The 26712-nt window shown below is 31.4% G+C and overlaps 2 protein-coding genes across 2 annotated transcripts; one reads left to right on the top strand and one right to left on the bottom strand.

Moving 5' to 3' along the window:
- Window positions 1-1545: 1545 nt before the first annotated feature.
- On the bottom strand, window positions 1546-7162 carry LOC127700364 (BTB/POZ domain-containing protein 17-like). The gene is made up of 2 exons (XM_052203804.1): window positions 7112-7162; window positions 1546-4313 (listed from the first exon to the last, which is right to left on the bottom strand). The coding sequence occupies exon 2, from the start codon at window positions 4306-4308 to the stop codon at window positions 2872-2874; it is 1437 nt and encodes a 478-aa protein (XP_052059764.1). The 5' UTR covers window positions 4309-4313; window positions 7112-7162; the 3' UTR covers window positions 1546-2871.
- Window positions 7163-7416: 254 nt separating this feature from the next.
- LOC127700368 (transcription factor E2F5-like) lies at window positions 7417-25200 on the top strand. The gene is made up of 10 exons (XM_052203810.1): window positions 7417-7599; window positions 9561-9670; window positions 10273-10320; window positions 11789-11938; window positions 12870-12978; window positions 13348-13533; window positions 15398-15530; window positions 15730-15789; window positions 16740-16784; window positions 19134-25200. Exons 1-10 carry the CDS (start codon window positions 7432-7434, stop codon window positions 19247-19249), a joined length of 1125 nt encoding a protein of 374 aa, XP_052059770.1. The 5' UTR covers window positions 7417-7431; the 3' UTR covers window positions 19250-25200.
- The last annotated feature ends 1512 nt before the right edge of the window (window positions 25201-26712 follow it).

The raw sequence follows: 26712 nt of genomic DNA, 5'->3' as shown, positions 1-26712 counted from the left end.
ATTCAGCATATCAAAGAACCCCATATATTCAATTTTTGTTGAAATCAAACAAAGTTTTATTTTGGACCCCAACATGGACCAACTTGAAAACTGGGCCCATAATCAAAAATCTAAACACATGTTTAGATTCAGCATATCAAAGAACCCCAAGAATTCAATTTTTGTTAAAATCAAACTAAGTTTAATTTTGGACCCTTTAGACCTTAATGTAGACCAATTTAAAAAACAGGACCCAAAATTAAAAATCTAAAAACACGGTTAGACTTGGCATATCAAAGAACCCCATTTATTCAATTTTTGATGAAATCAAACGAAGTTTAATTTTGGACCCTTTTGACCTCAATATGAACCAATTTGATAGCGGGGTCCACAATTAAAAAATCTAAATACATGGTTAGATTCAGCATATCAAAGAACCCCATATATTCAATTTTTGTTGAAATCAAACAAAGTTTAATTTTGGACCCTAATTTGGACCAACTTGAAAACTGGGCCAAAAATCAAAAATCTCAATTCATGTTTAGATTCAGCATATCAAAGAACCCCATATATTCAATTTTTGTTCAAATCAAACAAAGTTTAATTTTGGACCCTTTGGAGCTTAATGTAGACCAATTTGAAAACTGGACCCAAAATTAAGAATTTAAATACACGGTTAGATTCGGCATTACAAATAAATAAATGTGGTCAAAGATTTTACAAATCTAATGCGCCATACTGTGCAATTAAAGATTACTTCTTGAAATTTTTCAATATTTGAAATTTGAAAAAAAAATAATATTTGAAGAATAATTCTTTTTAATCTCTGAAATCTGAAATGAGAAAAAAATGACCCCCCACAATTTCTTTTTACCCCCCCCCCCCCTTTTTTTCCCCAAAAAATTCTTTCCCTCAAGATATGGTCATAATCTCAATTCAAATTTCCAATGGAGTTTGCAACCATAATTACCCATTTAAATTTACCATAGTGCTAACTTAATCTATTTATAATAGAATTTAAAATATAGTGTCAAATCTTTCATATGCATTTTTTTGTAAAAAAAAGATGCAACATTTGCAGATATTTTTACTGGTCTTCCTTTATAAATATGCATTTCTTTAAACATAATTCAAAAGCAGTGTAAGGGAAGTAACCAAAATGTTGTATTTGGATTACCTCCCTTACACTGTTTTAAATTATCTTAATTGTTCATTAACCATTACCTTATATACATAATTTAAAAGCAGTGTAAGGGAGATAATTTCAATGATGTATTTGATATATCTCCCTTACACTGCTTTAAATTATGTTTTGTACTAAAAGTATTTGTCCATTAACCAGGACAACCTTGTTTTTCCCCCTTTTATGCCCCTAATTCCTAAACGGTTTGAGCCATAACCCCCCAAAGCAAATCCTAACCATCCCTTTGTGGTATGGAAACTTGTAATATAATTTCAGAGAGATCCATACACCGTTCCACAGTTATTGTCTGGAAACTAGAAAATGCTTATTTTTGGCCCCTAATTCCTTAACTGTTGGTACCATAACCCCCAAAATCAATCCCCACCTTGCTTTTGTGGTATTGAACCTTATGGTAAAATTTCAAAGAGATCCATTCACTTAAACTAAAGTTAGAGTGCAAAAACCAATGTGTCTTCGGACGACGACGACGCCAACATCATACCAATATACGACCGCAAAAATTTTTTGCGGTCGTATAAAAATATTATGTGCTCCTCTAATCATGCTAATACAATTATGGCAACTCAACATGTACATCATCCATAAAATAATACCTTTCAATCAAACAAAACATTTTTAAATATACTGTAAACATGGTCATGATGGTAAATGCCTAATACAAGTCAGAGCTCAGACATAAACAAGTCGTTTTTTGTTTTTGACTTACAGAAGTCAAAAAATGTATTTATTATAAAATTGTGTTTTCATTTTCAGACTTATTTAAGTCAGAAAATGACAGACTTGTTTAGGTCTATTTACATGTATGTTTATGAAAAGACTTAATTTTAATTGGTGGCCAAAGTGCACCACCTATGACATCATAAACCTGTCTGAGAGTTCACAAGGACCTGAGCTATCTATATTTAATTATCTAATTGAACATTTTTACTTAACATAAGATTATTTTCCTCATTTTGTGTGGTTATAAATGGTTGCATTGTAAAGTAAATAAACATTATCTCCGTTTTTTTAGGCTCTCATGCATATTTTCCTTTAGACGACAAAGCATTGTCTTTCAATGTTGTCATAATTTCATGTAGATGCATGACCTTTTTATAAATATGCTTGGGTCTTGAAGTCGACCAATTTTGGTAAATTATCGACTTGTAGGAGTCAATATTTGCAACTTTTTAATTCTGGTAAAATATTTCTTGCTTAACACTACCGGTAATTGACTTATTGAAGTCATAATTTGTCTTAAATTAAAGGGAGACAAATCTTGAAACCTACAAATTTAGACCTCTATGAGTCAAAAGCAGATTTAGACTTATTAATGTCTGAGCTCTGACAATGGATACATATTAATTCTAAAAAATAACAATCTGATTAAAATACAGATCAGTGTCCAAGCTTTGCTTACAAGGATATGAAAATGCTCAGTTCTACTTTCTGTTTTAAAGACCTTTTGGTATCCTCTGGTTTTATCAGAATGATACACACCTTCAAAAACTTGAAGGCTGAAATTTCATCAGCTGATCCAATTATTTCCAGAACAAGAAGTGAAATGGACTGTTGTCAGATCCCTGAAAGCAAAGCTTGGTCACAGGATCTGTATTTTAATCAGAATGAAAAAATAACAACCATGACAACTGGGATCACATTAACAAATGATTAGATCACTTCATTGTATTACCGTTAACATGTTTAATTCATGTTATTAGAGAACTAAAAGGCCTGATAATTATTTTGATTTTAAATTCATTATGATCTTCACCTAAAAGGAATGGAGACTGTTTAGATTCAAGGTCACTGAAAGCCACAAGGTCATTGACATGGTGGATTACATGTTCTGAAGTGAAAAGACATGTCTTTGTTATTGCCTTTACAACATATTCAACACCATTCTGAAGGCCATAAACTAACACAGTCACTTTCACAGATCTGCAATCAGATGAATTTGACGAAACAGCCAGACGGACTCTTTCATAGATCACCTCATCAATACTATGGTTACCATAGTGACCAATCATCATACAACCACGAAACAAAACACCCCTGGGATATAGGTCAATATGCCAATCCCAGCTTTCATCACTGTCAGCATTAAAAGAACTTGGTGTAGAGTAGAATGCTCCCAATATTTCCCCTGGTTGAACCTCATTAATACTAGGTACCCTAATTTCAGTACACCATGCATCACAAGTATATATCCTTGGGGAAGTATTACTCTCTGTTGTCTTAATCAACGTTGAGACAGGTGATTTTAAATTTTGGTATTCTTCGCTTTTGGTTTCGGGAAAGCAGCTAACCCCCGTTACCTTGCGTAAATATTCAGCTATTTGCTTTGTACCACTCTGAAGTAATAACAGATCTTCGCTTGACATAAGACATTGCCTTATTGCTGAAACTATATGCTTTAACAAGTTCAGATTTTCAGGTGAATAAGTCTCTGGTTTGATGGAAGGTAGAATGTTCTTCTCCACCCATTTCATCGCATAGTGGTATAGTGATATTTCACTGGTTATAACAATGTCTGATGATTTCAAAAACTTCAATAACAAATCAGAAGATATTGTTAAGAATTCATCAGTTTCCATGACATACTGAAAATTTGCACTGATATAACTTTCACATACTTTTTCCAAGTTTCTATGGTTACACATAACAGAGTAGTTCAGCCAAGATAACACACAGCTTTCCATCCTTGGTGCAATTAAATGATTACACATGTATTCTACGCAAACGGCTGATAAGTCACTAATATTATATTTATCAGCCAGAATTATTACTGGTAAAACACTTGTATGACTCAAGTGAATCTTTCCTGTGTACAAATACTGAAGAAAATCTTCAAAAACAAGTCCACACTGTGGTTCCTCTTCCAAATAAATTTTATCAGTATACGCTTCTGGCCAAGTAGGACTTGTCAACATTGTTTTGAAAACATCGCTACTTATACTCAATATCAATTTATGGGCAAAATATGATTTTTCGCCCACAATAAGCTGTAAGTCACTTAACACAGGATCACAGTAGAGCTGGTAGAGACGCTGAATGGTAGATGTAGAATTGTCAACTTGATGTCCAAACTCTTCCAAATCTAATCGAGGAACCTTAATAGAACCCATTTTTTCTAGTAACATCATTCAATCTGGAAATAAAAATGAAAGTAGATGAATGTTTTTTTTACAAATATGCTTCTTTGTGCTGTTGCACCATTGTCCAAGGTAAGGGGGGGGGGGGGGGGGGGGGGGGGTGTTGAGGGATGTTTAACCCAGTCACATTTTATTGATCCCTGTCCCAAGTCACAAGCCTATAATTCCCTGATTGCTTTGATTGCTGTCTGTAATATCTGTTTTTCGTGTATTGTTTTGTCATAAATCATTTTGTAAATCAGGCCATTACTTTTTTTGTTTGAATTGTTTTACATTTTTTCATGTCTGCTCCTTATATAGCTGACTATACATTGAGGGAAAACCTGGTTTAACTCACAGTTGAAGGTTGTATGGTGCACTATAATTGCTTAAATCCACATCATTTGGACTCTGTTGGATCATGTGGATAGTTGTCTCATTGACAATCATACTACATCTCCTTATTTTATATTCTTAGTACTCTGGAAGTTTTTAACATTTTCTTTTCATCTCAGACTAAGATTACATTAACTCATCTTAGATAACTTTAACCCACCATGGTTATATACAGGTATGTCCCATTTCTAGCAACCAAGGAAAACTGATTTGTTAATTAACTAATATAGATGAATAATGTCATTTGTTTATGATTTAATTTAGTGATTTAGTGACAATAATTAATGGATTACCCATATATTGACACATGTAAAGTATTTTATTGCATCCTAGATTTTTAAACATATATATATAACTCTGGTCTCTTCAATGGAATACTTGAAATACATTTACACTGTACTATAAACATTATTGTTGGTTATAACTATAAAATTAATATATTATATATATCAGGTTTATTTTAGTTTTGTAAAGTATATCAAATGTTTCAACATAAATTGATAAACATATGATTAAAATGATAATATCTATTATTATTAATATAAGTAAGAAGATGTTATATAGTGCCAATGAGACAACTCTCCATCCAAGTCACAATGTTAACTTTAATATACATTGCTAAATGATTAAATCATTATTTCAGCCAGTGGTGAAGCATTATAAGTATACAGTTGAGTCAGGTTAATCTGTCTGTTTGATAAATCAGCCTTCCAAATTCTTTTATACAGGTAGTAGCCTAAAATCACATCTACCATATATCATATAAAGTCTTTCATTCCACCTCCTGAAAGGAAGCTTAATTGGCAGAATGGTTGATTTTGGTCTCTACCATTATGGTACTGAAAGACCTTTTGACAGCAACAAGGTAGGCTGAGCAACATCATTGAACATGGTGGGCAATAAAACTCTCAAATTTTTGTGTTTTTTTCAGGATTTTCAGCAAACATCATAGGAGCATAAACGATTTTCTGCATCCCGATTCATGAAAGGTAGATAATTAAAACAAACATGCACAAAGAACCAAAGAAGCTCATCAGGTAGAACCTGCCTAATTTCAAGAGCAAATAATTATGTTAAAGGTGAATTTACCGGAAATCATGGTTTCAAATAAAAACATCGGAAGGCTGTACAGTTGCCTCTAATAACTTATATCCACTGGCACTTCATCTGAACTTTGGTGGATAGTTGTCTCATCAGCAATCATACCACATCTCCTTATTCTTATATGGTTAGCCAACTTGTTTTGAAGATTGTTTGGATTGCTGTTGGTTTTCATTAAGTTGTTCAGATTTTCATATTAAAATTTACTGAGCCTTCCATCAAGCACACGGAACAATCATTTGGGAAATTGTTGACATCAGCACATGGAACCATAAAAATATGGGACAACTTGGACTGACTAATATGTCAACTCAGACCTTCTATAAAGTCAACTCGGACCATCTATAATGCCACTCATCAGATTAAGAATTAAAAGAGGGTTTGATCTATTTGAATAATTATAAATGATTCAATGTTATACATGTATTATCATGATTATACATGAAAGTATCATTTAAATGTAGATGAATTTGCAAAACATTATCAAAAAAATTTGTTTCATGTGAATCTAAAGGTGATTTTGAATTGTCTTTAAAGGTGTTCGGACATCTCTTCATAGAGGTCTGAGTTGTCTTTTTCGTCGTAGACACACAAAAAATTCATCAAAACTCTCCCTATATACTTTTTGTCTGAGTTTGCATTATAGACGATTGGAGTTAACTTGCTGCCAGTCTTATATAATTACTTCTCTTCAGACAAAGTCTGATTTGCCTTTTTCATCGTAGGCACTCATTAAATAACTTAAATGGTCAAAATTCTCCTTTAAAACTTTGTCTGAGTTGGCTTTAAAGACGGTCTGAGGTGACTTATTTGCAGTCCAAGTTGCTACCTCAGAGTTGTCTTGCACATGTCAGTAAATAACCATAGACATGCAAAAATTTCTCGGACTTCATAATAATCGTGATTCATGATAATCATTGTATGTGGGTATCCGGTGATGAGAAACATAAGTTATAACCCTGTATGTGGGTTTCCGGTATTGAGAAACATAAGTTATAACCCTGTATGTGGGTATCCGGTAATGAAAAACATAACCCTAATGGGAGAAAAGCAGGTTTGGTATAGTATCCATGTTAATCGCCTAAACGATTTTAATGCACTACAAAGTCAAATTAAGGCTGTTACATACATGCATATACTGTACATCTAACAGTGTAGACTGTAGTAGTCTAATCAAGGATTTGTATATAGTAAGAGTTTTGTTGAAGCAAGTTGCAAAAATAGTGCATACGTGATTGTATGTCTTATTGTAATTAATGTAAAATTAAAAATTTGTATATCTAAATAACTGAAAATTATTAGCTGTCAAAATAAATACCATATAGCCGTATGGTCTGAACTGTTGATGACATGATGCTGGCAAATCGTATCCGTGATAGAATTAAACACTTGAATGATGAAGAAATTGTTGCGTTCTAAAATTTTCACTAACATGTCTTAACATCTCTGTTCCTTTAAAATGTTCTTGCATTCCGTAGCACTATTTTTTGAGGTTATAACCGATATATATAATAAATTTTCAGCTTATAGTAATTTTGATCGATTATTAAACTTAGTTTATTCGTTAGGAAACAGTTACCTTTTCCGAATAATGGAAAATTTTACCGGCTTTGGTTTTTGGTTTACTGACATACCTGCATGACCCAGATATTTTCACGCGTTGTTACACATGAAAGAACCATGGAGTTTCAGGGTCTGATGGCAGATAATACACCAAGCCGTCACGAAAAAAGCCTTGGACTGCTGACTACCAAATTTGTTTCTTTGCTGCAAGAAGCTAAAGATGGAGTGCTTGATCTCAAAGTTGTGAGTTTGAAATAAGTGCTCTTTGAAAGTCAGCTCATAGAATTGCTTATTGTCCATGTCATTTGAAAGGAATTCAATTTTTTTTATAGGTTTTTCTAATAGTAATAATAGGGGGAAAATATAGCACGTGATCACAACCAATAATGTTCAAATATAACATTTAAGAAGGCCTTTTGAATATACTCTGAAACTAGTCTGCAACATTTCCTTTATTTCTCCAAAATATTCAATCACTGTCAAATTGTTATCTCCCTTTATTTTTATTTGAATGTTTGTTGTACATGTTAAAATGTCCTTAATAAAAATAACATGACTTAACAAGAGACATTTGTATGTTGAAATGGAATTACAATGTAATACAGTTAAAAATATTTATTTTGCTAATCTGACACAGCGCCCTCAAGGAGCAGATTAGTTACATGCAAGTCAGTAGAGGACTTTCCCTTAAATTTCAAATGTCACATTGCTTATGTTATTACATCACAGTGAGAGCCAATTGTTCAATGATGACATTCTCCAAGAAGAACTCAAAATTGGTCTACATGTACAATGATGTTTGTACAAAATGTAAATTATGTATGGTACACCAGTATGCAAAGAGGCTAACTTTACCTTGATAAAAATTCATACGTATGTTCCTTTATTTTTTAAATTTTAATTTCTGATGAATAATCCTTAATCATCAATCATCCAAAACTTTTAATGGCATGAAATGTTTTGCAATTATATATTATTTACCAAATTTTAAAATTAGTTTTTGTTAAAGTTTAATACATTGCAATATGTTTTGTTCTAAAAAATGGACAACTGACACTGTCCCCAGATCCATGCTTTCTACTTTTTTTAAACCAACCTGCTAAATAAAAATTTACATTCTCATGATTATTATACAAGTCAATGTTATATTTATTACAAATTCAGTATAGACAGTATTTGTGCATGGGTTCATTAGATTAGAACTTTCCGTTATTCTTGGCAGTGTTCTAGGATTTTTATACATATGCAACTTTCCAAGTAAATTCACTTTCCCACAAGTTAACTGAACTTTCCCTGAATTTTATACTATTTTATAAATGTTTTCATAATTTTGTTATTCCTTTTATCACATAAAAAAGGGATAATATCGTCAAACATTACACGCAAAAAAATCATGAATTTGAGATCCGGATATTAAATCTTTAACCGTTAGCGTTCCGGTTAATAGGTTTTTGCGTCTAGATCAGATGGATACTTGACCTCACAGATTTTCCTTGCTTAGTTGGCAAGCATATTTATGATGGTGATCGCGAAACACATGCCCACGTTTTTCTCCCCTAGACTTTAGAACCCCTGCATGATTTACACCAACAACAACGATATCGCTTTGAGATTTTGATTGAAATAAAAGAATACAAACAGTTACATCGATCGTTTGATCTGTATGAATAGGAAGTTTCTGTAATTTAATTTTACTTGGCCACGGACAACAAAGGTTTGAATTTCCACTTTCCTGTGACCTAAATCAACTTGCTACAATGTACATGTGTCGGGAAAGGGGAATTCTAGAACACTGCTAGGTAGTCAAATATCGTGACTTTCATTGCATCAGTATGAATATTTAACCTTTTAAAGGGACTCTTCTTATTAAATAATGATCAATAGAAATTTATAAACCCAATTGAAAGTTTTAAGTCAATTTGAATCTAATAGTCTTAAACTTTTGAAAGCTTTAGTTATTTATCTGTGCTGTTTGTAGAAATATTTTAGCTGCCTACCTTTTAAAGATTTTTGGCCAGTTTTTGAATAGATCAGAAATCAATTGGTAAGAATAGCTTGGCAATAATTTCAAATTCTTTAGTGATTTACTTTATCTTTTGGCAACATTTAAAGAACTGGGCCAGATATCTGTAGTATCCTAAAGTTTTATAAATGTACAAAAATGTATGTATGGGTATATATATTTTCTTTTTTTATATATACAGGCAGCTGACCAATTAGCAGTCAGGCAAAAGAGAAGAATTTATGACATAACAAACGTGTTAGAGGGTATTGGTTTGATAGAAAAGAAATCTAAAAATAGCATTCAGTGGAAGTAAGTATTGTACAATTTTCTCTGAAATACAAATACAATACATTGTGTAATTAGATAAGTAAATTAATAAACAGATAATCATGTCTGAAATCAGTTGTAAATTGTAATCTTTTGAAAAAGTAACAAGTATGAAGCTTTATCAAGATTGAGAATATTATAAAGTTTATGACATTGTAATACAGGTACAATTCCACTTGAGATTAATTATGTGCAAGATATGGTAATAAAACCCATGCAATTTTTTTTTATATCACAAATGAGAATTGAAAAAGATTAATCCATAATAAAAATTTGTAAGTTACTGTAGATTCATTTATTTTCGTGGGTATCAATTTTTCGTGGAATCAGGAAAACTTGCATTTTCGTGGATATTTGATTTTTGTGGTTTTGCCAATCTCTGCATACAAAGCATAGATAAAATTTGTAATTTGTTGAATATTTGAATTTGTGGTTCACTTGTGCCAACGAAATCCACGAAAATTGGTATCCAACGAATAATGATGAATCCACAGTAGATACAACTGCTCAAAAAATATAAAAATGATCATAGTGTATTATCATGATTATAATTGTATACATATAGAAGTATTAAATTTTTTCAGAGGAGCATGTCCAGGGTACCCTACAGATACATCTGTGTCCTGTGAAAAGTAAGATTTACATACATACTATAATGATATGACATACCTTAATTTGAAAAAAGCAAGCATTAAAATCTTAATAAGTTGGTTTACAACTTGAAGGATTTTTCCTAAAAAAACAGCTGTGACTCTTTTTTCAGACTTTTTGAGATTAAAAAAAAAAACCCTGTACATTGAGCACAATGTTCATTATTTGTACTTTCCTATCCATGAATATTTCAAGAACTTTATCAATGATATATATAGAAAGATATTAAAGTTACAGAATGATGTGCATGTATGTAACCATACTTGTTGGAAAATTACATAAATTGTGCATGAATCTAAAAATAGATCTGTTCTAAATATATCAATGATGTCATTTTTATTTCTCATCACTTGGCATCCGTTGTAGTCGTTGTCCGTTGTTGTTAACTTTTACAAAAATATTCTCCTCTAAAAAAAAAACTGGGCCAAATTTATCTAAACTTGGCCACAATCATCTTTGGGGTATCTAGTTAAAAAATGTGTCCAATGACCCTGCCTGCCACCCAAGATGGCCGACATGGCTAAAAATAGAACATAGGGGTAAAATGCAAGTTTTGTCTATTATTTTGAAACCGTTATAAATAGAAAAAATCTGACAGGGCAAAAATGTTCAGAATGTTGAGCTCTACCAATTGTTCTAACAGACAACTTCTTATAGGTGTTGTTGCCCTTGAATGACACATTTTACAATTTTTAGCTCACCTGGCCCAATTTTTAGCGTTTTTGCCTTATATCTCAAAAATTATAATAGATAAAGTGTCCTTTGTTGAATATGCACATAGACCAAGGTGAGTGATACAGGCTCTTGAGAGCCTCTAGCTAAAGTAATTTTTATGTCACCGCCGTAGCGGAGGGGGCATTAAGTTTTACCCTTGTCTGTTTGTACGTACGTACATCCTAAAGTTGGTTTCATTCTCTAACTTTAATTTTCCTCAACCAAATGTTATGAAACTAATACAAAATGCTTATTACGACAAAACACAGATCAACTTTGAATTTTGGTGGCGTCACTTTAATCGTTCTAGAGTTATACCCCTTTACAAATGGAAAAATTGCTGAATGTTTTGTTTCCGTTCTCTGACTTCAGTTTGCCTCAACCAAATGTTGTGATACTTACACACAATGCTTATAACCACAAAACACAGATCTAGTTTGAATTTTGGTGGTGTCACTTAAACCGTTCTAGAGTTATGCCCCTTTACAAATGGAAAAATTACTAAATTTTTCGTTTCCGTTCTCTTACTTAAGTTTGCCTCAACCAAATGTTATGAAACTTATACATAATAATTATAACAACAAAACTCAGATCAAGTACAAATTTGGGTAGCATCACTTTTACCGTTCTTCAGTAACCTTTTATATATAGGACTGCACCCCTTTTCTCTAAATTTCAAAGTAGAACACTGAGAAAAATTGTAGCACTCAATAATTACATTTTCTACATTTACAGCCAGTCAACTGGAACAGAAGTATCAGAAAGGCTTATGACTTTGAAGAATGAAATCAGTGATTTAGACAGACAGGAAAAAGAATTAGACCAGCACAAATTGTGGGTTCAACAAAGTATAAAAAATGTTACAGATGAAGTCACAAATACTCGGTATCCTTTTACCTAGGAGTTGTAGATGTCCTAAATGACTGAATGGTATAAGTGGTTTGTCCACATCATGCCAAAACTAATTACTTACCATAAAAGTAGGTTCAGGTGTCTGAAACTTTCTCCATTCATTAAGAAAAAATGGCAAGATGCTCTAATTGTGAAGGGATGTGATAAAGCAGTGATAATGGTTAATGAGTTTAATCTTGCTTGATCATTGTCATTTGGTCAACCTGTTATATGTAGGACATATCAGTGTGTTTATAGTGATTCTGATCAATCAAATCGAACTGATTGTTGCTCTATTCATATATAGATTTTACCACTGCATGAAGTGGGATAATCCATTTTTACATGTAAACTAGTTCAATCTTCAAATTTCAAACCACAATGCAATCATAACTTTTTAATATGGGAAAATGTAATTTTTTATGGGAGAAATGCTGTCTTCCATATGATGCAGTGTAGAACCTGTTTCTATGATGACTTTAAACAAGATTTTGGCAAATATGGTTTCCCTTTTCTTGAGGTCCACACAAAATGTTATTTCTGCATACATCATCTAGCAAGGTATAATCTTTTTGGAATGCCATCAAAATATCAAAATCATTAATAGAAATTTGACACTTTAATCAAACTCTGCAAAGGGTTAGCTGGGAACTATCTCACCCATACTATGAAATCAGGCGATGTGCTATGATTGCCAATCCGTACATAAAGACCAACGAAAAAAGATGTGAACAATTGCAGGTTGGACCAGGAAGAAAGGAATACATCAGGACAGATTTATATCATAACATTTTAAGAAGCTGTACAATTTATATTGCTAAGTGTGCATTTGATTGAATATTCAATCGAAAGGATATTTAATGATAATGGGGCACCAAATGGGTAAAAAATCTGTGATTTAACAAATTTCCTTAATGCTAACAAGATTAGCCTATGTAACACATGAAGATATCTGTCGGTGTTTTAAAGGTGATACATTACTGGCTATACAAGCTCCCTCAGGTACACAACTAGAAGTTCCTATTCCAGAATTGGTAAGTATTACAGTAACTTTAGGTGAATTTTGGGATTTAATTGGTCCTCAATATTTTAATGTACCGGTACAGTGAATAGCCATAAGTATATGTTATATGCAATTATGCTATATATTTCATATAAAACAGATTTAAGAAAAATTATTATGAAGGCATTTATGGAGGTATTTTTACAAACTGAGAAATGAAAGAAAATAAGAAGGCTTCATTCACAACTAAATATAACCAATTTATCTATGTAACTGTATGAAATAAAGGAGAAAACTTAGAAATCATCACCATGAGACAAGTGTAACGATGACTAGAGTGGATGGTAAATTATATTTTGGATCATCATATCATCTAAGATCTGTTCTCTTTTCTTTTCAGGGTCTGAATTATAAAAAGAACTATCAGATTCATCTTAAAAGTACATCAGGTGCCATAAATGTTCTGCTAGTAAATAAAGACACAGAGGAAACAAGTCCTGTTGTTGTACAGGTACCCCCACCTCAGGAAGATCCACAAAATCAAAATGTTGATCCTGATCCTAAAAATACAAATAAACAGGGAAAGGTAAGTAATAGTTTGGTATGAGTGACCTAATTACATTATGATGTCAACGAAATCAAATTGTTATTTTGAACCCTGAAAATACCAGGGAAAGATTGTTCTATGAAGAAAGTGTACCCTATCTTCATTGTAATTGTGATCTTTCCAAGAGCATGTCCACTTTTTCAGAATTATAGGGTGACTTAGGCCAGTTAAAATCCTTTAATAGATTTCTTTCCAACCCACTCCTCTGAAATTGTCCATTTTTGTCGAGCCTTCGACTTTAGTTGAAAAAGCGAGACATAGCGATCCTACATTCCGTCGGCGGTGGCGGCGGCGTCCACAAATATTCACTCTGTGGTTAAAAGTTTTTGAAATTTTAATAACTTTCTTAAACTATCCTGGATTTCTACCAAACTTGGACAGAAGCTTGTTTGTGATCATAAGATAGTATCCAGAAGTAAATTTTGTAAAAATAAAATTCCTGTTTTTCCGTATTTTACTTGTAAATGGACTTAGTTTTTCTGCCAGAAAACATTACATTCACTCTGTGGTTAAAGTTTTTAAAATTTAATAACTTTCTTAAACTATCCTGGATTTGTACCAAACTTGGACAGAAGCTTGTTTATGATCATAAGATAATATCCAGAAGTAAATTTGTTAAAAAAAAAATTTCATTTTTTCCGTATTTTACTTATAAATGGACTTAGTTTTTCTGCCAGGAAACAATACATTCACTCTGTGGTTAAAGTTTTTAAAATTTTAATAACTTTCTTAAACTGTCCTGGATTTGTACCTAACTTGGACAGAAGTTTGTTTATGATCATAAGATAGTATCCAGTAGTAAATTTGTTAAAAAAAAAATTTCTTTTTTTCCGTATTTTACTTATAAATGGACTTAGTTTTTCTGCCAGGAAACAATACATTCACTCTGTGGTTAAAGTTTTTAAAATTTTAATAACTTTCTTAAACTATCCTGGATTTGTACCAAATTTTGGACAGAAGCTTGTTTATGATCAAAAGCTAGTATCTAGAAGGAAATTTTGTTAAAATTTGTACCTGTTTATCCGTATTTTACTTATAAATGGACTTAGTTTTTCTTCCAGTTAACATTAAATACAGTCTGCAGTTAAAGTTTTTAAAACATTTATTAGATTCATGAACTATCCTGGATTTATACCAAACTTTGACAGAAGCTTCTTACAATCAAAAGATAGTATCTAAAGGAATATTTTTATTGATTTTTTTCCTCATTTTTGTTGAGCCTGCAATTAACAGCAAAAGTAGGCGAGACACTGGGTTCCGCGGAACCCTTACAAATTTTTTTAAATTTAAAAATATTACTCTATCCATTGCCAGAAAAACTTAAGTAACAAGATCCTCCAAGCAGCCCCTGTTTTTTTTCCCACAAGGGATGAAAATACCCTTATTGATTTTATCTGGCTATATAGGGAAAATGTTAACCTAGGCTATGTGGTTAAATTAGTTTTAGTAATTTAGTAGTCCGAAAAAATAAAATATTTGAATTTTTGTTTTCATATAAATTTTCCATTCCCTTTACTTTCTTTTTGCAATAATGAAAATATTACAAAATTTACCGTATTTCTGTTAAAAATATTTGGCTGTAGAATATACATTGTACATGTTCATAGTGAACATTGAGCAGAACTCCTAACAGGTAATTTATATTGATGTATTTAAATCTTCCCCAAGTTATTCAAATAGGAAGAATTTTACATCATTTTCAATCATAAAGTAACCTGCAAATATGAAGAATATAAATAGATTCCATTTACAATAGTCCAACAATGTTTGATTATAAGAATATTTTTATTCCATTTATTAAACACTGAACTATATAAGGTTAAAAAAATCTATTTTTTTGTAGAATGTGCGGTCACCCATGAAATCTCCATTACGGCAGTCTCAGCCTGCAGCCGACATCGATACATCCAGAATGGCAACTCGATCATCACCACGGAAAACACAACCACAGCCATCAACATCATCAGCACTTCCATGTAAGTAAAGAGTTTATTTCTTTATTTTTTTGAAAGAAGAATTGCAGAAATCTGAAAAGCTTTTGAAAAACTGGCATTTACTGGCTGAAGAGTCAACCCTGTGCAATAATGAATAAAGCCAACAATTTTGTTTAACAGTGTAAAAAGTAATTTAGAATGTTATGATAAGAATGACATTATAGCATTTTATTTTTTGTAGTTTCTACATCAAACTTGCTAGATCCAAATGACCTGTTTGACCCCTCCAGAGCAGATCTAGGTAAGAAATATGTATAAAAATTGAATTGACTTTTAGTAGATGGAAATTTGATTAGATGTTAATGATAGGTATCCAAACTAATCAGTTGCATGAATATGAAAACAGCTGCAAAGAAAAACCAATATGCTATATATGTTTAAGAACACAAAATCTAAGCATGCTAAGTTTGAGCCAAAAAAGAATCTAGTTTCTTTTTATCAACAATAAGTTCCAATTTATAGCAGTCTATTTTTATAAGGTTTTTATGAACAGCAGGATTAATTTAAAGTTAATGAACAAGGAGTATATGTTTTCCCTTCTACTCCCAAGAAATTTCCCTAATCAAGGTCCCCCCCCCCCCCACTCCCCTAAAAAAAGTTATAAAAAATATGAAAGGTAAATATACAGCCAATTTTGTGTCAAAACAAGGATCTGTAATCCTAATTCTCAGCAGCATCCCCCTAACATCAAATCATGTATCCCCGTGTGTAATCAATCACATGATATGAAATTGAGGGCTATATTGATATCAGAAGATAAAGTAAATACACGATGAAAAAATCGTTTTATATTGAATGATTACCGGTACTCTAATTTAAAGAACACAAGTAACTTGAAAACCATGGAATTTTATATTGGGGCGTTCCAAAATTTATCGGGTGAGGGCGGGATGGGAGGTACTAAAAATTAATTCAATATTGGTGGTTGCATTTTTCTTAGAATTTTGTAAAAATTATAAATAAAATAAAAATTTTGATTTTATGGGTGATTGGTGTCTTAAAAATCCCCCCCCCCCTTTTGCATTTAATTCTGGAACAGCTCTTACAGTTGTAGTTCCTGGTACAATAGAACAATTAATAATAAAAAACTTCCCTATAATCCTCATATATTTTAATGGTTCTTCTTTGGATGTGTGATCATTTGTATATTGGATAGTGTTGATATATTAAACTATGTTGTATTTTATATAGATGGTATGGATGGTGACCTGATAGAAGAGTTAATGTCATCAGAAGGTAAGAGTTCTCTCCCTTTACTCTTTCATTACAGCCATCAGACAAAAAACCCTTCTCAAAGTCCCATTTGTGAAGTTTGTGTTGTTATTTTGTATAATGTTAACATGTATATTTTGGGGGTTGATATTGTCCCTATTTCGATGCATAAACTTCCCTGCAGGTGAGCAGGTCGCAAATCCAACGATAAGTGTTCCACTCGCATTAATATTGCAGGAGAGACCCTTGGTTCCATAGAACCTTTTATAAACTTTTTGCTGTTTGCTCACTGAGATTCTTTCAGAAGTACAGTTGCTTTAAAAAGTGATGAAGTACATTATAGGATTAAACACATTTTTGTCGAGCCTTCGACTTTAGTCCAAAAAGCGAGACATAGCGATCCTAAATTCCATCGGCGTCGTTGTCGTCGGCGGCGTCCACAAATATTCACTCTGTGGTTAAAGTTTTTGAAATTTTAATAACTTTCTTAAACTATCTTGGATTTCTACCAAACTTGGACAGAAGCTTGTTTATGATCATAAGATAGTATCCAGAAGTAAATTTTGTAAAAATAAAATTCCATTTTTTCCGTATTTTACTTATAAATGGACTTAGTTTTTCTGCCGGGAAATATTACATTCACTCTGTGGTTAAAGTTTTTAGAATTTTAATAACTTTCTTAAACTATCCTGGGTTTGTACCAAACTTGGACAGAAGCTTGTTTATGATCATAAGATAGTATCCAGAAGTAAATTTTGTAAAAAAAAAAATCCATTTTTTCCTTATTTTACTTTTAAATGGACTTAGATTTTCTGCCAGGAAACAACACATTCACTCTGTGGTTAAAGTTTTTAAAATTTTAATAACTTTCTTATACTATTTTGGATTTGTACCAAACTTGGACAGAAACTTGTTTATGATCAAAAGCTAGTATCTAGAAGGAAATTTTGTAAAAAAATAAATCCATTTTTTCCGTATTTTACTTTTAAATGGACTTAGATTTTCTGCCAGGAAACAACACATTCACTCTGTGGTTAAAGTTTTTAGAATTTTAATAACTTTCTTATACTATTTTGGATTTGTACCAAACTTGGACAGAAGCTTGTTTATGATCAAATGCTAGTATCTAGAAGGAAATTTTGTTTTCTTCCAGTTAACATTACATTCAGTCTGCAGTTAAAGTTTTTAAACATTTATTAGATTCATAAACTATCCTGGATTTTTACCAAACTTGGACAGAAGCTTCTTACAATCAAAAGATAGTTTCAAGAGGAATATTTTTATTGATTTACTTCCTCATTTTTGTTGAGCCTGCGATTAACAGAAAAAGTAGGCGAGACACTGGGTTCCGCGGAACCCTTACGAATTTTTTCTATAGGTTATTGATGTGTAAACTGGGGCGATTAACTCACAAACTGAATAAAAGTCTGAAGGACTTTGTATGTAAAGTTTGTGAGTCAGCGACCAAGTTTAAACATCAATAACCTCTAGAAAAAATGTGTTAAATCCTTATAATTCTTAACCCAAACATTTGCAATTTTTAATTAACTATTTTTGGTACATTGGCTACTACCGGGTATTTACCATCAAATGCACAATTAACATTTCGTAACTAAGGAGTAAGCTGCCATATTGATTTTCTTAAATCCATTAATGTTCGATTAATGCAAAAGAATCTTAAATGAAATAACACCTACCTCAAAGACTTCATTTTAATGAGATATTATTTAAATTTGAAGTGTACAAGAAACAAAATAATCTTCATCTTGAGATTTTCATCTGTATGACGTCAAGCTTTCCCATCAGACGTTAATACGCCATGCTCATTCATGAAATTGCACGGAATTTTATTTTTATTATAAATTTATGCATTTTCCAAGCTTTAATGTATTATTTCATTTTATCATTCATTAGAATAGAGATAACAGTTATGTATTTGTTTTTTCAATCTCAATTTGCTTAAACCCCTTGATCCCATGCATCTGTATCGCGCATTGATAGATCGCAATGAAGGTTAAGAAATAGTTTTGGCAACATGGTCTATCGAAGTGTAAACTAAAGGAAAAAAATGCTAACGGACCAATCCAATTCAAGTATTTGTAGATATGCAAGTCATATAAGAATTATTGCTAATTGTCTTAAGCATTTAAAATAATTGTTTATTGAAGGTGGGTTGATGGCTATCAGATGACACATTAAGAAATAAACAAATTAGGAGTTATTTCATATTTATCTTTTCACACTAGCCTTTGATCTTGGAAAGTGAAACTATTATATTAATTTGAAAAGGGCATTCAGTGAAAGTCCTTGATAACTAATTGATTAAATTATGTGATAATGTTGTTTTAATAAATTTTTTCTCATTATTTTCAGCATTTGCACCACTTCTCAGATTGAGTCCACCCCCAAGTGATAAAGATTATTATTTCAATTTAGACGATTCTGAAGGAGCATGTGATCTGTTTGATGTGCCTTTATTAACCATGTGATAATTAGAACTACCTCATTAAAGTGTAGATTTAGTGCTATTATATACATACCACTGCTAAAAGTTAGAACCTCATTAATGCTATTCAATAAGGGTGTGTTTTAATGTAGGAAAATGTTAAAGGTGAAGTATTAAGGAGGTTTTATATTTGAAAAGTGGTAAATTCTTAAATGCAGACAGTTACCTGGATTTAGAATAAGTTTTTGAAAGAATTCATACAACTTCATCTATCATCTGACAAGAAAATGAATATTTTGAAACTCACATATGATATTTACATTACAATAATTCATGATTGTACCCTGAAATAGGGTTAAAATGAATTTGTCATCTGTTTCATGCATAAAAATTGGGACCAACTTTTTTCTTTACTACTTAATGTATGGTAGTGGGGAAAGGCAACCTATTTTCTCGTAATGTAGAAATATAGCCATTTATCTTGTATACATAAGTGGCTACTTATACATTATTGGACATTCAGTTATAAGCAATGTTAACACAACAGACCTTTGAATGTACAGTTTTGATTTATCAATTATTATTTCCAATAATTTGTATTAAACTGTCATGATTAAGAACTTGTTTAACAATGTTTTGAAATTATGTATAAATTTTTTTTAGCGTAAGGCATTGAAAATTTGAGTCCAACAGTCATTTTTATTGTCCTTGATGTTTTTTCTTTCCGGACATTGTGGTCATTTAATGTGGAAAATTATTTGTCTGGTGGAATTTTTTTTTCCAAAAGGAGTCTGATTTAAACAGTAATAATAAATGATAGTGGATCCTAACCTGGCAAAGAATATTATGTGCCATTCCTAAGCTGTAATGTAGAGTAATATAAAGTAATCCTCGGATTTGGCAAATGTTTTTTTACAGATTTATTTATCTGTTTGACTGATTTGTAAAGCTACATTGAACAAAAGAATTTTAGTGTTCTGATCATTTCTGTGAATATTGCTTACCTCCTGCTGTGATACTTACGAAAGAGTCCTATTTACAGAAATTTTTATTTCAAGCATTTATTCAATAGTTCATTTGCATTTTATTTTCACATTGTGTTTGAGTATTTACATTTGTGTTGGATAAAGAATGTGTTCAGTCACACGATGTATACAGCATTAAGGTGGTACATAACACTACAGGGAGATAACTCTGTAAAATCCAGCTGAACGTTTTAATCACGTTCTATTGTCAAGGGAATATTAAGCTTCTCAATGATCGAAATTAGTGTTTGCCAAACAGCTAAATATCAAATGAAATTTTTCCGATAAAGTGTGTGGTTCAAGTTTTTTGAAATTTTTTACATTTTTGTCAAAGGGTCAAAGTAAATATTTTGTCAACATTTTATGAAAATTAAACGAGCCAAATGAATTTTAGTCAAGGTGTTTGGTACCACCTTAATCCTTCATTTCTAGATTTATTCAATTTAAATTTGTTTCAATCCTTAACATGTAAAACTTTGTATGGTGTAACATTTGGAAGGGTTTGCTTTAGTTTTGTTTTCATTTTAATTTTTCCGAAGGAGACTGGGATTGGGTATAATATATACATTGTTCAGTAATAATTTGATGTGTATGGAATTTCATCTCTGGTGATAACAGTGATTTATAAATAACAAGATGTAAATATTCGTATTTATAAAACTAGTGAAGTTTGTGTTTTATGTTTAGTTTTGATTTTATTAAATGTGTTCAAAATTAATCCAAATAGATAAGGAAAGACATTATTGTATTTTGAACTTATAAGTGAATAATGATAATACTGTGATTTGAATATGAATATTATTCAAAGTTGTCATTATTCTACAGGTTATTTTTATTTTAAGTGTTAAAAAAAAAATTATTACCCTATTGACACTAAAAATTATGTTACAATTTAGATGTATATTTTTCTTTCAGTATCAAATGTATCAGTCCTGAATGTATCTATTATATGTCCATACTTTTTCTGACAAGCATTTATAAAAAAAAAACTGTCTTTTGAATGTTTATATTATCTTCATGCTAAGGCAAAATGAATTTATATGGTAGATTCTCATTTCTTTCCACATATATGTAACACTCAGAAACGTGTCCATCCCCCCAAACGTGTCCGATTCCCCCAAACGTGTCCATATAACGTCACTGAACCGCAAAACATGTCTAGGTGCTAAAGGGCGCCAAAACGTGTCCTTTTTAAGATCGCCTTTTTGTGTCATTTTTTTTAAGAACGCCCAAACATGTCCATATAAAGCCTAAACGTCCCCTTTATATGAACACTCAATCTTGTTCATATTTTTAAAGGCCCATTTAGTTATTATAAGTTAATTGTTTGCCTTCAAATAGCAATAACATGTCCACCAATATTAAATATATAATGTTCTTCAATAACAAATTTGGTTATTGCTCTTTCAATGACGTATACTCCTTTTACTCTTTCATCTATTGTCCTATTCCCAAGTAAGACTAGAGAATAGAAATATGGTCACTTAGGTCTTCTTCCGACCGACAGTAAAACCCTTGCCAAAGTGGGGCGTCCGTTCGGCTGTGCGGTATGTAAAGTACGCAGCCACGTCCGGTCAGAATGGGGATGTTAAATCCTAAGCCTTGTGTAGGGAGAGATAGATCTACATATTGTATTTATTGTAAATATGTTCTCGTCTTGAATATGCATGAAATATTTGCCACTGGACATTAAGCAACAAACAACCAATCAATTTATTGACTTAAATATGTATGAAATAATTTGCCACAAAACGTTAAGCAATCAGTTGATCCATTATTTGTGTCAGTCGATTATTACCTCTTTCACAATTGATTTAACGTAATGTGACGGTTAAAAAGATGATGCACATTTTTTATCAGCTCTTCAAAGTATGTACTGGTATTAAGTTTTTAGTTTTAAAATATTTTTGGTTCGAGTATCACGAAAGAGACATGAACAAGAAGAATAAATTTGCATGTATCATTACCATCCCTGATACCAACCTTATAATTCATAATCGATAAGTACCTGAAGACATAATAGCGCTAAAAGTTTTGAGACGTTAAGGCGATTTAAAGTGGACACGTTTTAGCGAATAACAAATATCGGACACGTTTGGGGGATTAGAAATCGGACATGTTTAGGCAATTTGGGATTTTGAGGACACGTTTGGGGTAATTGGACACGTTTGGGGGGGATGGACACGTTTGGGAGTGTTACATATATACAAAATTTTGCCATCAACTTAACTTATAATGCCAATTACTTTTAAATTTTAAAAGTTTATTTTCATTCTCTTAGGAATGGATATGGTTTTGAATTCTTTTTCTCTTGTTATAAATTCCACAGTAGTGATTAACTTTCAGACATTAAACAGTTTTTCTTTTGATGTTGTACAGCCCATTCTTTTTTTTTGGCAAAATTATGCCTGAAATCTTATAATATAAAAAAATGTCATATAGGTAATTGTATGTGCTCTAAAGTTTTGTTTTTTGTCGTTGGATTTTTTTTTTAATAACTGGAAAAAATTGAGAAATTGTCTATTATTAACATTAGCATTAGCTTTAGAAAGTAGCAAATTTTAGATAGCAGAATTTCTTTGGTTGGTCAGAAATTGATAACTATTCTTTTGTTTTTATTTTGCCTTAACATGATAATTCTTGTTACCTTCGATAATAACTAAAAGAATATATGTCGACGCCCACCTGTGTACTGTAGACCACACCCACCTGTTGGTTTGTTTGTTATATTATGTTTACTGTTATATATGTAAATACAAGATGTATACTAATTGTTACTTACTTGAGAAAACTTGATGTGTAAATGATGTTTTTTTCTGATACATATTAAAACTTATGTATGTCCTACTTTTTATAAAAGTTCAATATGTTACACTTCCCAAAAATTATCTCTTAAAGTGCTATGCTAAAACATTTTCTTACATGCACTAAAATGGGAAACTGAAATCAGTTATCTTCCCTGAGATTATAAGAAACAATCTTTTAATAAAACAATCCAAAGGAAAAAATATGATTTGCTTGCATTAAGGAATATGATAAAGAAAGCCATGCATTTCTTATACAAAAAAAAAGACATGTTATTGGTAATTTCTGGAAATGGTTCATTAAGGTGCTAAAGAAGAGCTTTAGATATCATATTAAGAACATAGTCATTAATATTGAGGGATATTTAGATATCATGCTACAGAATAGATTTTTTTTTGTTTAAATTTGAGTTTAAAACTCAACTTCCAGCCAAAAAATATTTATATAGTATATGATCTGCATTTAAAGTATGCATATACATATACTGAAAATGAGAAAGACTGGATAGTTTAGATGTCAGGAATTCTTACTTTTTCCTGTCTTCTTTTTTCTTTCTTTATTCTATCCTCTGAATTCTTATCTCGTCTTTTATTTTATTGTTTACAGAAACCCAACTCACAAGTAATGAGTCCACATTGTATTTTTATCATAACTGCATGTACTTTATGTAAATGTAGCATAACTACCACCAGTATTGTCACAAATTTTTGCTCTAAAATTAAGTAGTATTATGACTTTATGAGCTACCTATGCAATGGTATAAATTATACTTTGTTTGTGGCAAAAACAAATCTTGCATATGTTAAACATTCCTAAGAAGAAAGAATGGCTGAAATCTACATTTCCACAAACTTCTTTTGTGAAATTATTGCACAATACATTGCCCTGGTTTTAAAATATTGCTGATGCAACTCTGTTTTTCTGATATCGTATATCCTTACATGGACATTTGTAGGACTAAGTCAACAGTGTACATGTATTTGGTTATAGATGTAAAGAACTGAGTAGCAAAACTTAACAATCCTTGCTAGAGAAAAATGTTGGGTCAATCAAATACCATATTCAGAACATAAAAAAAACTGTTTATCCATTTTTGAATGTGCACTTTAGATGGAATTATACAAGTATAATAGGTTATAGGTCAATACATATTTGTTTATACTTTTTATCAGAAAGTGTGCATATTTAAAAAAAAATTGAAGCACAGCTTAAAATCAAAGTAATCTGATTTACCATTTAGTGTGATTTGTCCAGCTAGATTTTTATAGTCAGGGAAATTATTTGTTTTGTGCTCTTAATGTCAGCTTCGGCAAACAATTATTTTGATAAAGCACAATGGCTATGCTTTGTTTTCTTTTAAGGAATTAGTCTGATATTAGTACTATAGGAACCATACTCATTGTGATTAAACTGACCATATTTTTGCATTGAATCGCTGCTAGGTTCATCACGGAATGTAAGTGATGCTGCAATTCTAACTACTCAAATGCCATATCATTCTGGTTTATAACATAATAGGACTTTTAACTGAGTGTAAATTTTTCATCTACCTCTACACACATAGATATAGAGATTTTAACATAATTACGTTTCCTGTTCTCTCCTTTGCTTCAATTAAGGGTGTTAAAATCTCCATACCAACAAGTATAAAGGTAGATAAATTATATCTTTATTTAATATGGTCCAACAAAAAAATGCTTCTTTAAACATGATGAATAGAAATTTGGGACAGTAGCTTATAACTATAATTTTTAAATTTTATAGTTAATTTTTTCAAGGTAAATATTCTTATTTGAACAATTCTGGTTTAAGATATTTCCAATGAAAATTGACGGGTAGGCAACAAAAATTGTAGTGGGTTTTGTATTAGAAACACAAGTTTTTATTATCAGGCTTATCAATTTGGTGCAACATCAAATCACATTTCATAAAATAAATCATGTTTAAACATATGAGTTTGTAAATCTAAAATTATAAAGTATATTTTTTTGGTGGTATCCACCTAGAGAGTAAAAAGAAGAACAACTTTTCTACGGGAAAAAGATATTGAGCAAAATTATGATTATTATTATAGCATAGATTGGTCAGTTATTTACCTAGTGTTCAATACATAATAGTTATGTACATATACTATTTGTTATTAATAAATAACAATTTGAAAGCATTTTCTTTTGTTTGTATTTTACCGAAACCATCAACATATTGTAATGTAGAGTTCTGTTGTATTAAAGCAATATTAAATAAGGAGATGTGGTATGATTGCTTATGAGACAACTATCCACCAGAGACCAAAGGAGGAGGATGTAAACAATTATCGATCACTACAGCCTTCAACAATGAGCAAAACCATATACCATATAGCAAGATATAAAAGTCCTAGGCAAAACAAAATGTGAAATAATTCAAAAGAGAAATTGTATGAAGGAGTTGTAACCTTGGATTTTATAAAAAATTGAAAATATCATCTAAGAATTCATCGATCTCAGTGCTTAAATACTGGGAACAAGACACAGGCACTTGTCTAGGAAAAATATGACCTATATACCTTAATAGAACACAAGGTATCTAACTCACATTTTTAAGAAATGACAATCGGTTGCAAACTTTCATTATATTTCAATACCACAATTGTCAATCCCACTGAAACTTGTTTTGTTGTAAATCTACATTGCAACCATCAAATCAAATTGACGACGGCAACTCTTCAACTACAGTACTGCTATTCCTATTCTAATCAGGGGCGTAGCTAGGCCAATATGATGTGTACTCAATGCCGAAGGAGGAAGTCAAACGGCAGGGGTTTGGGGCAAGTTCTGGGTAAAAGGTGCAAAATCCTGCACCTGCATTCTCGCAATTTCCTGGGAATTAAAATGACCTCACCGAAATCTTATTTTCATGAGTAACAGAGTCAACTTTTGAAAAAAAAAATTGAAAAAAAAACAAAATATTAATTAGAGAAAAACAAACAAGTACTGTTGGCTTATGAATTTGGATTTTCTAATGTGTAGTGGGTTGAGCTTAATTAAATTAAATTAAAAGAATATTCGTTGCTAGTTAGTTTAGGTTAAAAGGGGTGGTAAAGGGTGGTACTTGCGCGGAAAAAACGTTAAATACAAAGAAGGAATAACAATTTCACGGTGAACGTGAAATAATTTCGTCCATGAACGTTGATAAAAAAGTACTATAATGAACGTATATCATAGGTTGGAAACCTCTAACTGGCAAGTATATAATATATACGTTTTAAGTCCCGACATATGAATCAAATCTATAAGGAAAATCATCAAATTATTTCCGATTTCTTTTTATTAACTTCCTAAACAATAGGCTTTTAATTTTACTAAGCATGGAATAAAAGCACTTTAAATCTCGAAGCATGGAAAATAAGCACTTTTAATCTCGAAGCACGTATAATTAAGTTGGGGAAACACTTTGAACGAGGCACCCGTCTTGCACAACCGAACGTAAAAAATAAAAAAAAAAGTCAAAATACGATGATCGTCAATTTAAATAAAAATATAAAAAACAAAACAAAAAAAAAACGGCAAGCACTATGCACGAAAATGACCCTTTATCAACCCCGTTAAACTTAAGTCAGACTGGACTGTTTAAAAAAATCTGTTATGACGACGTATGTAATTAAGACTATACATACCTCACATGAAAATCATGGGAA

The sequence above is a fragment of the Mytilus californianus genome, unplaced genomic scaffold (genome assembly GCF_021869535.1).
Source record: "Mytilus californianus isolate M0D057914Y unplaced genomic scaffold, xbMytCali1.0.p SCAF_5, whole genome shotgun sequence".
Lineage (NCBI taxonomy): Eukaryota > Metazoa > Mollusca > Bivalvia > Mytilida > Mytilidae > Mytilus > Mytilus californianus.
This window is presented reverse-complemented; position numbering and strand designations above follow the sequence as displayed.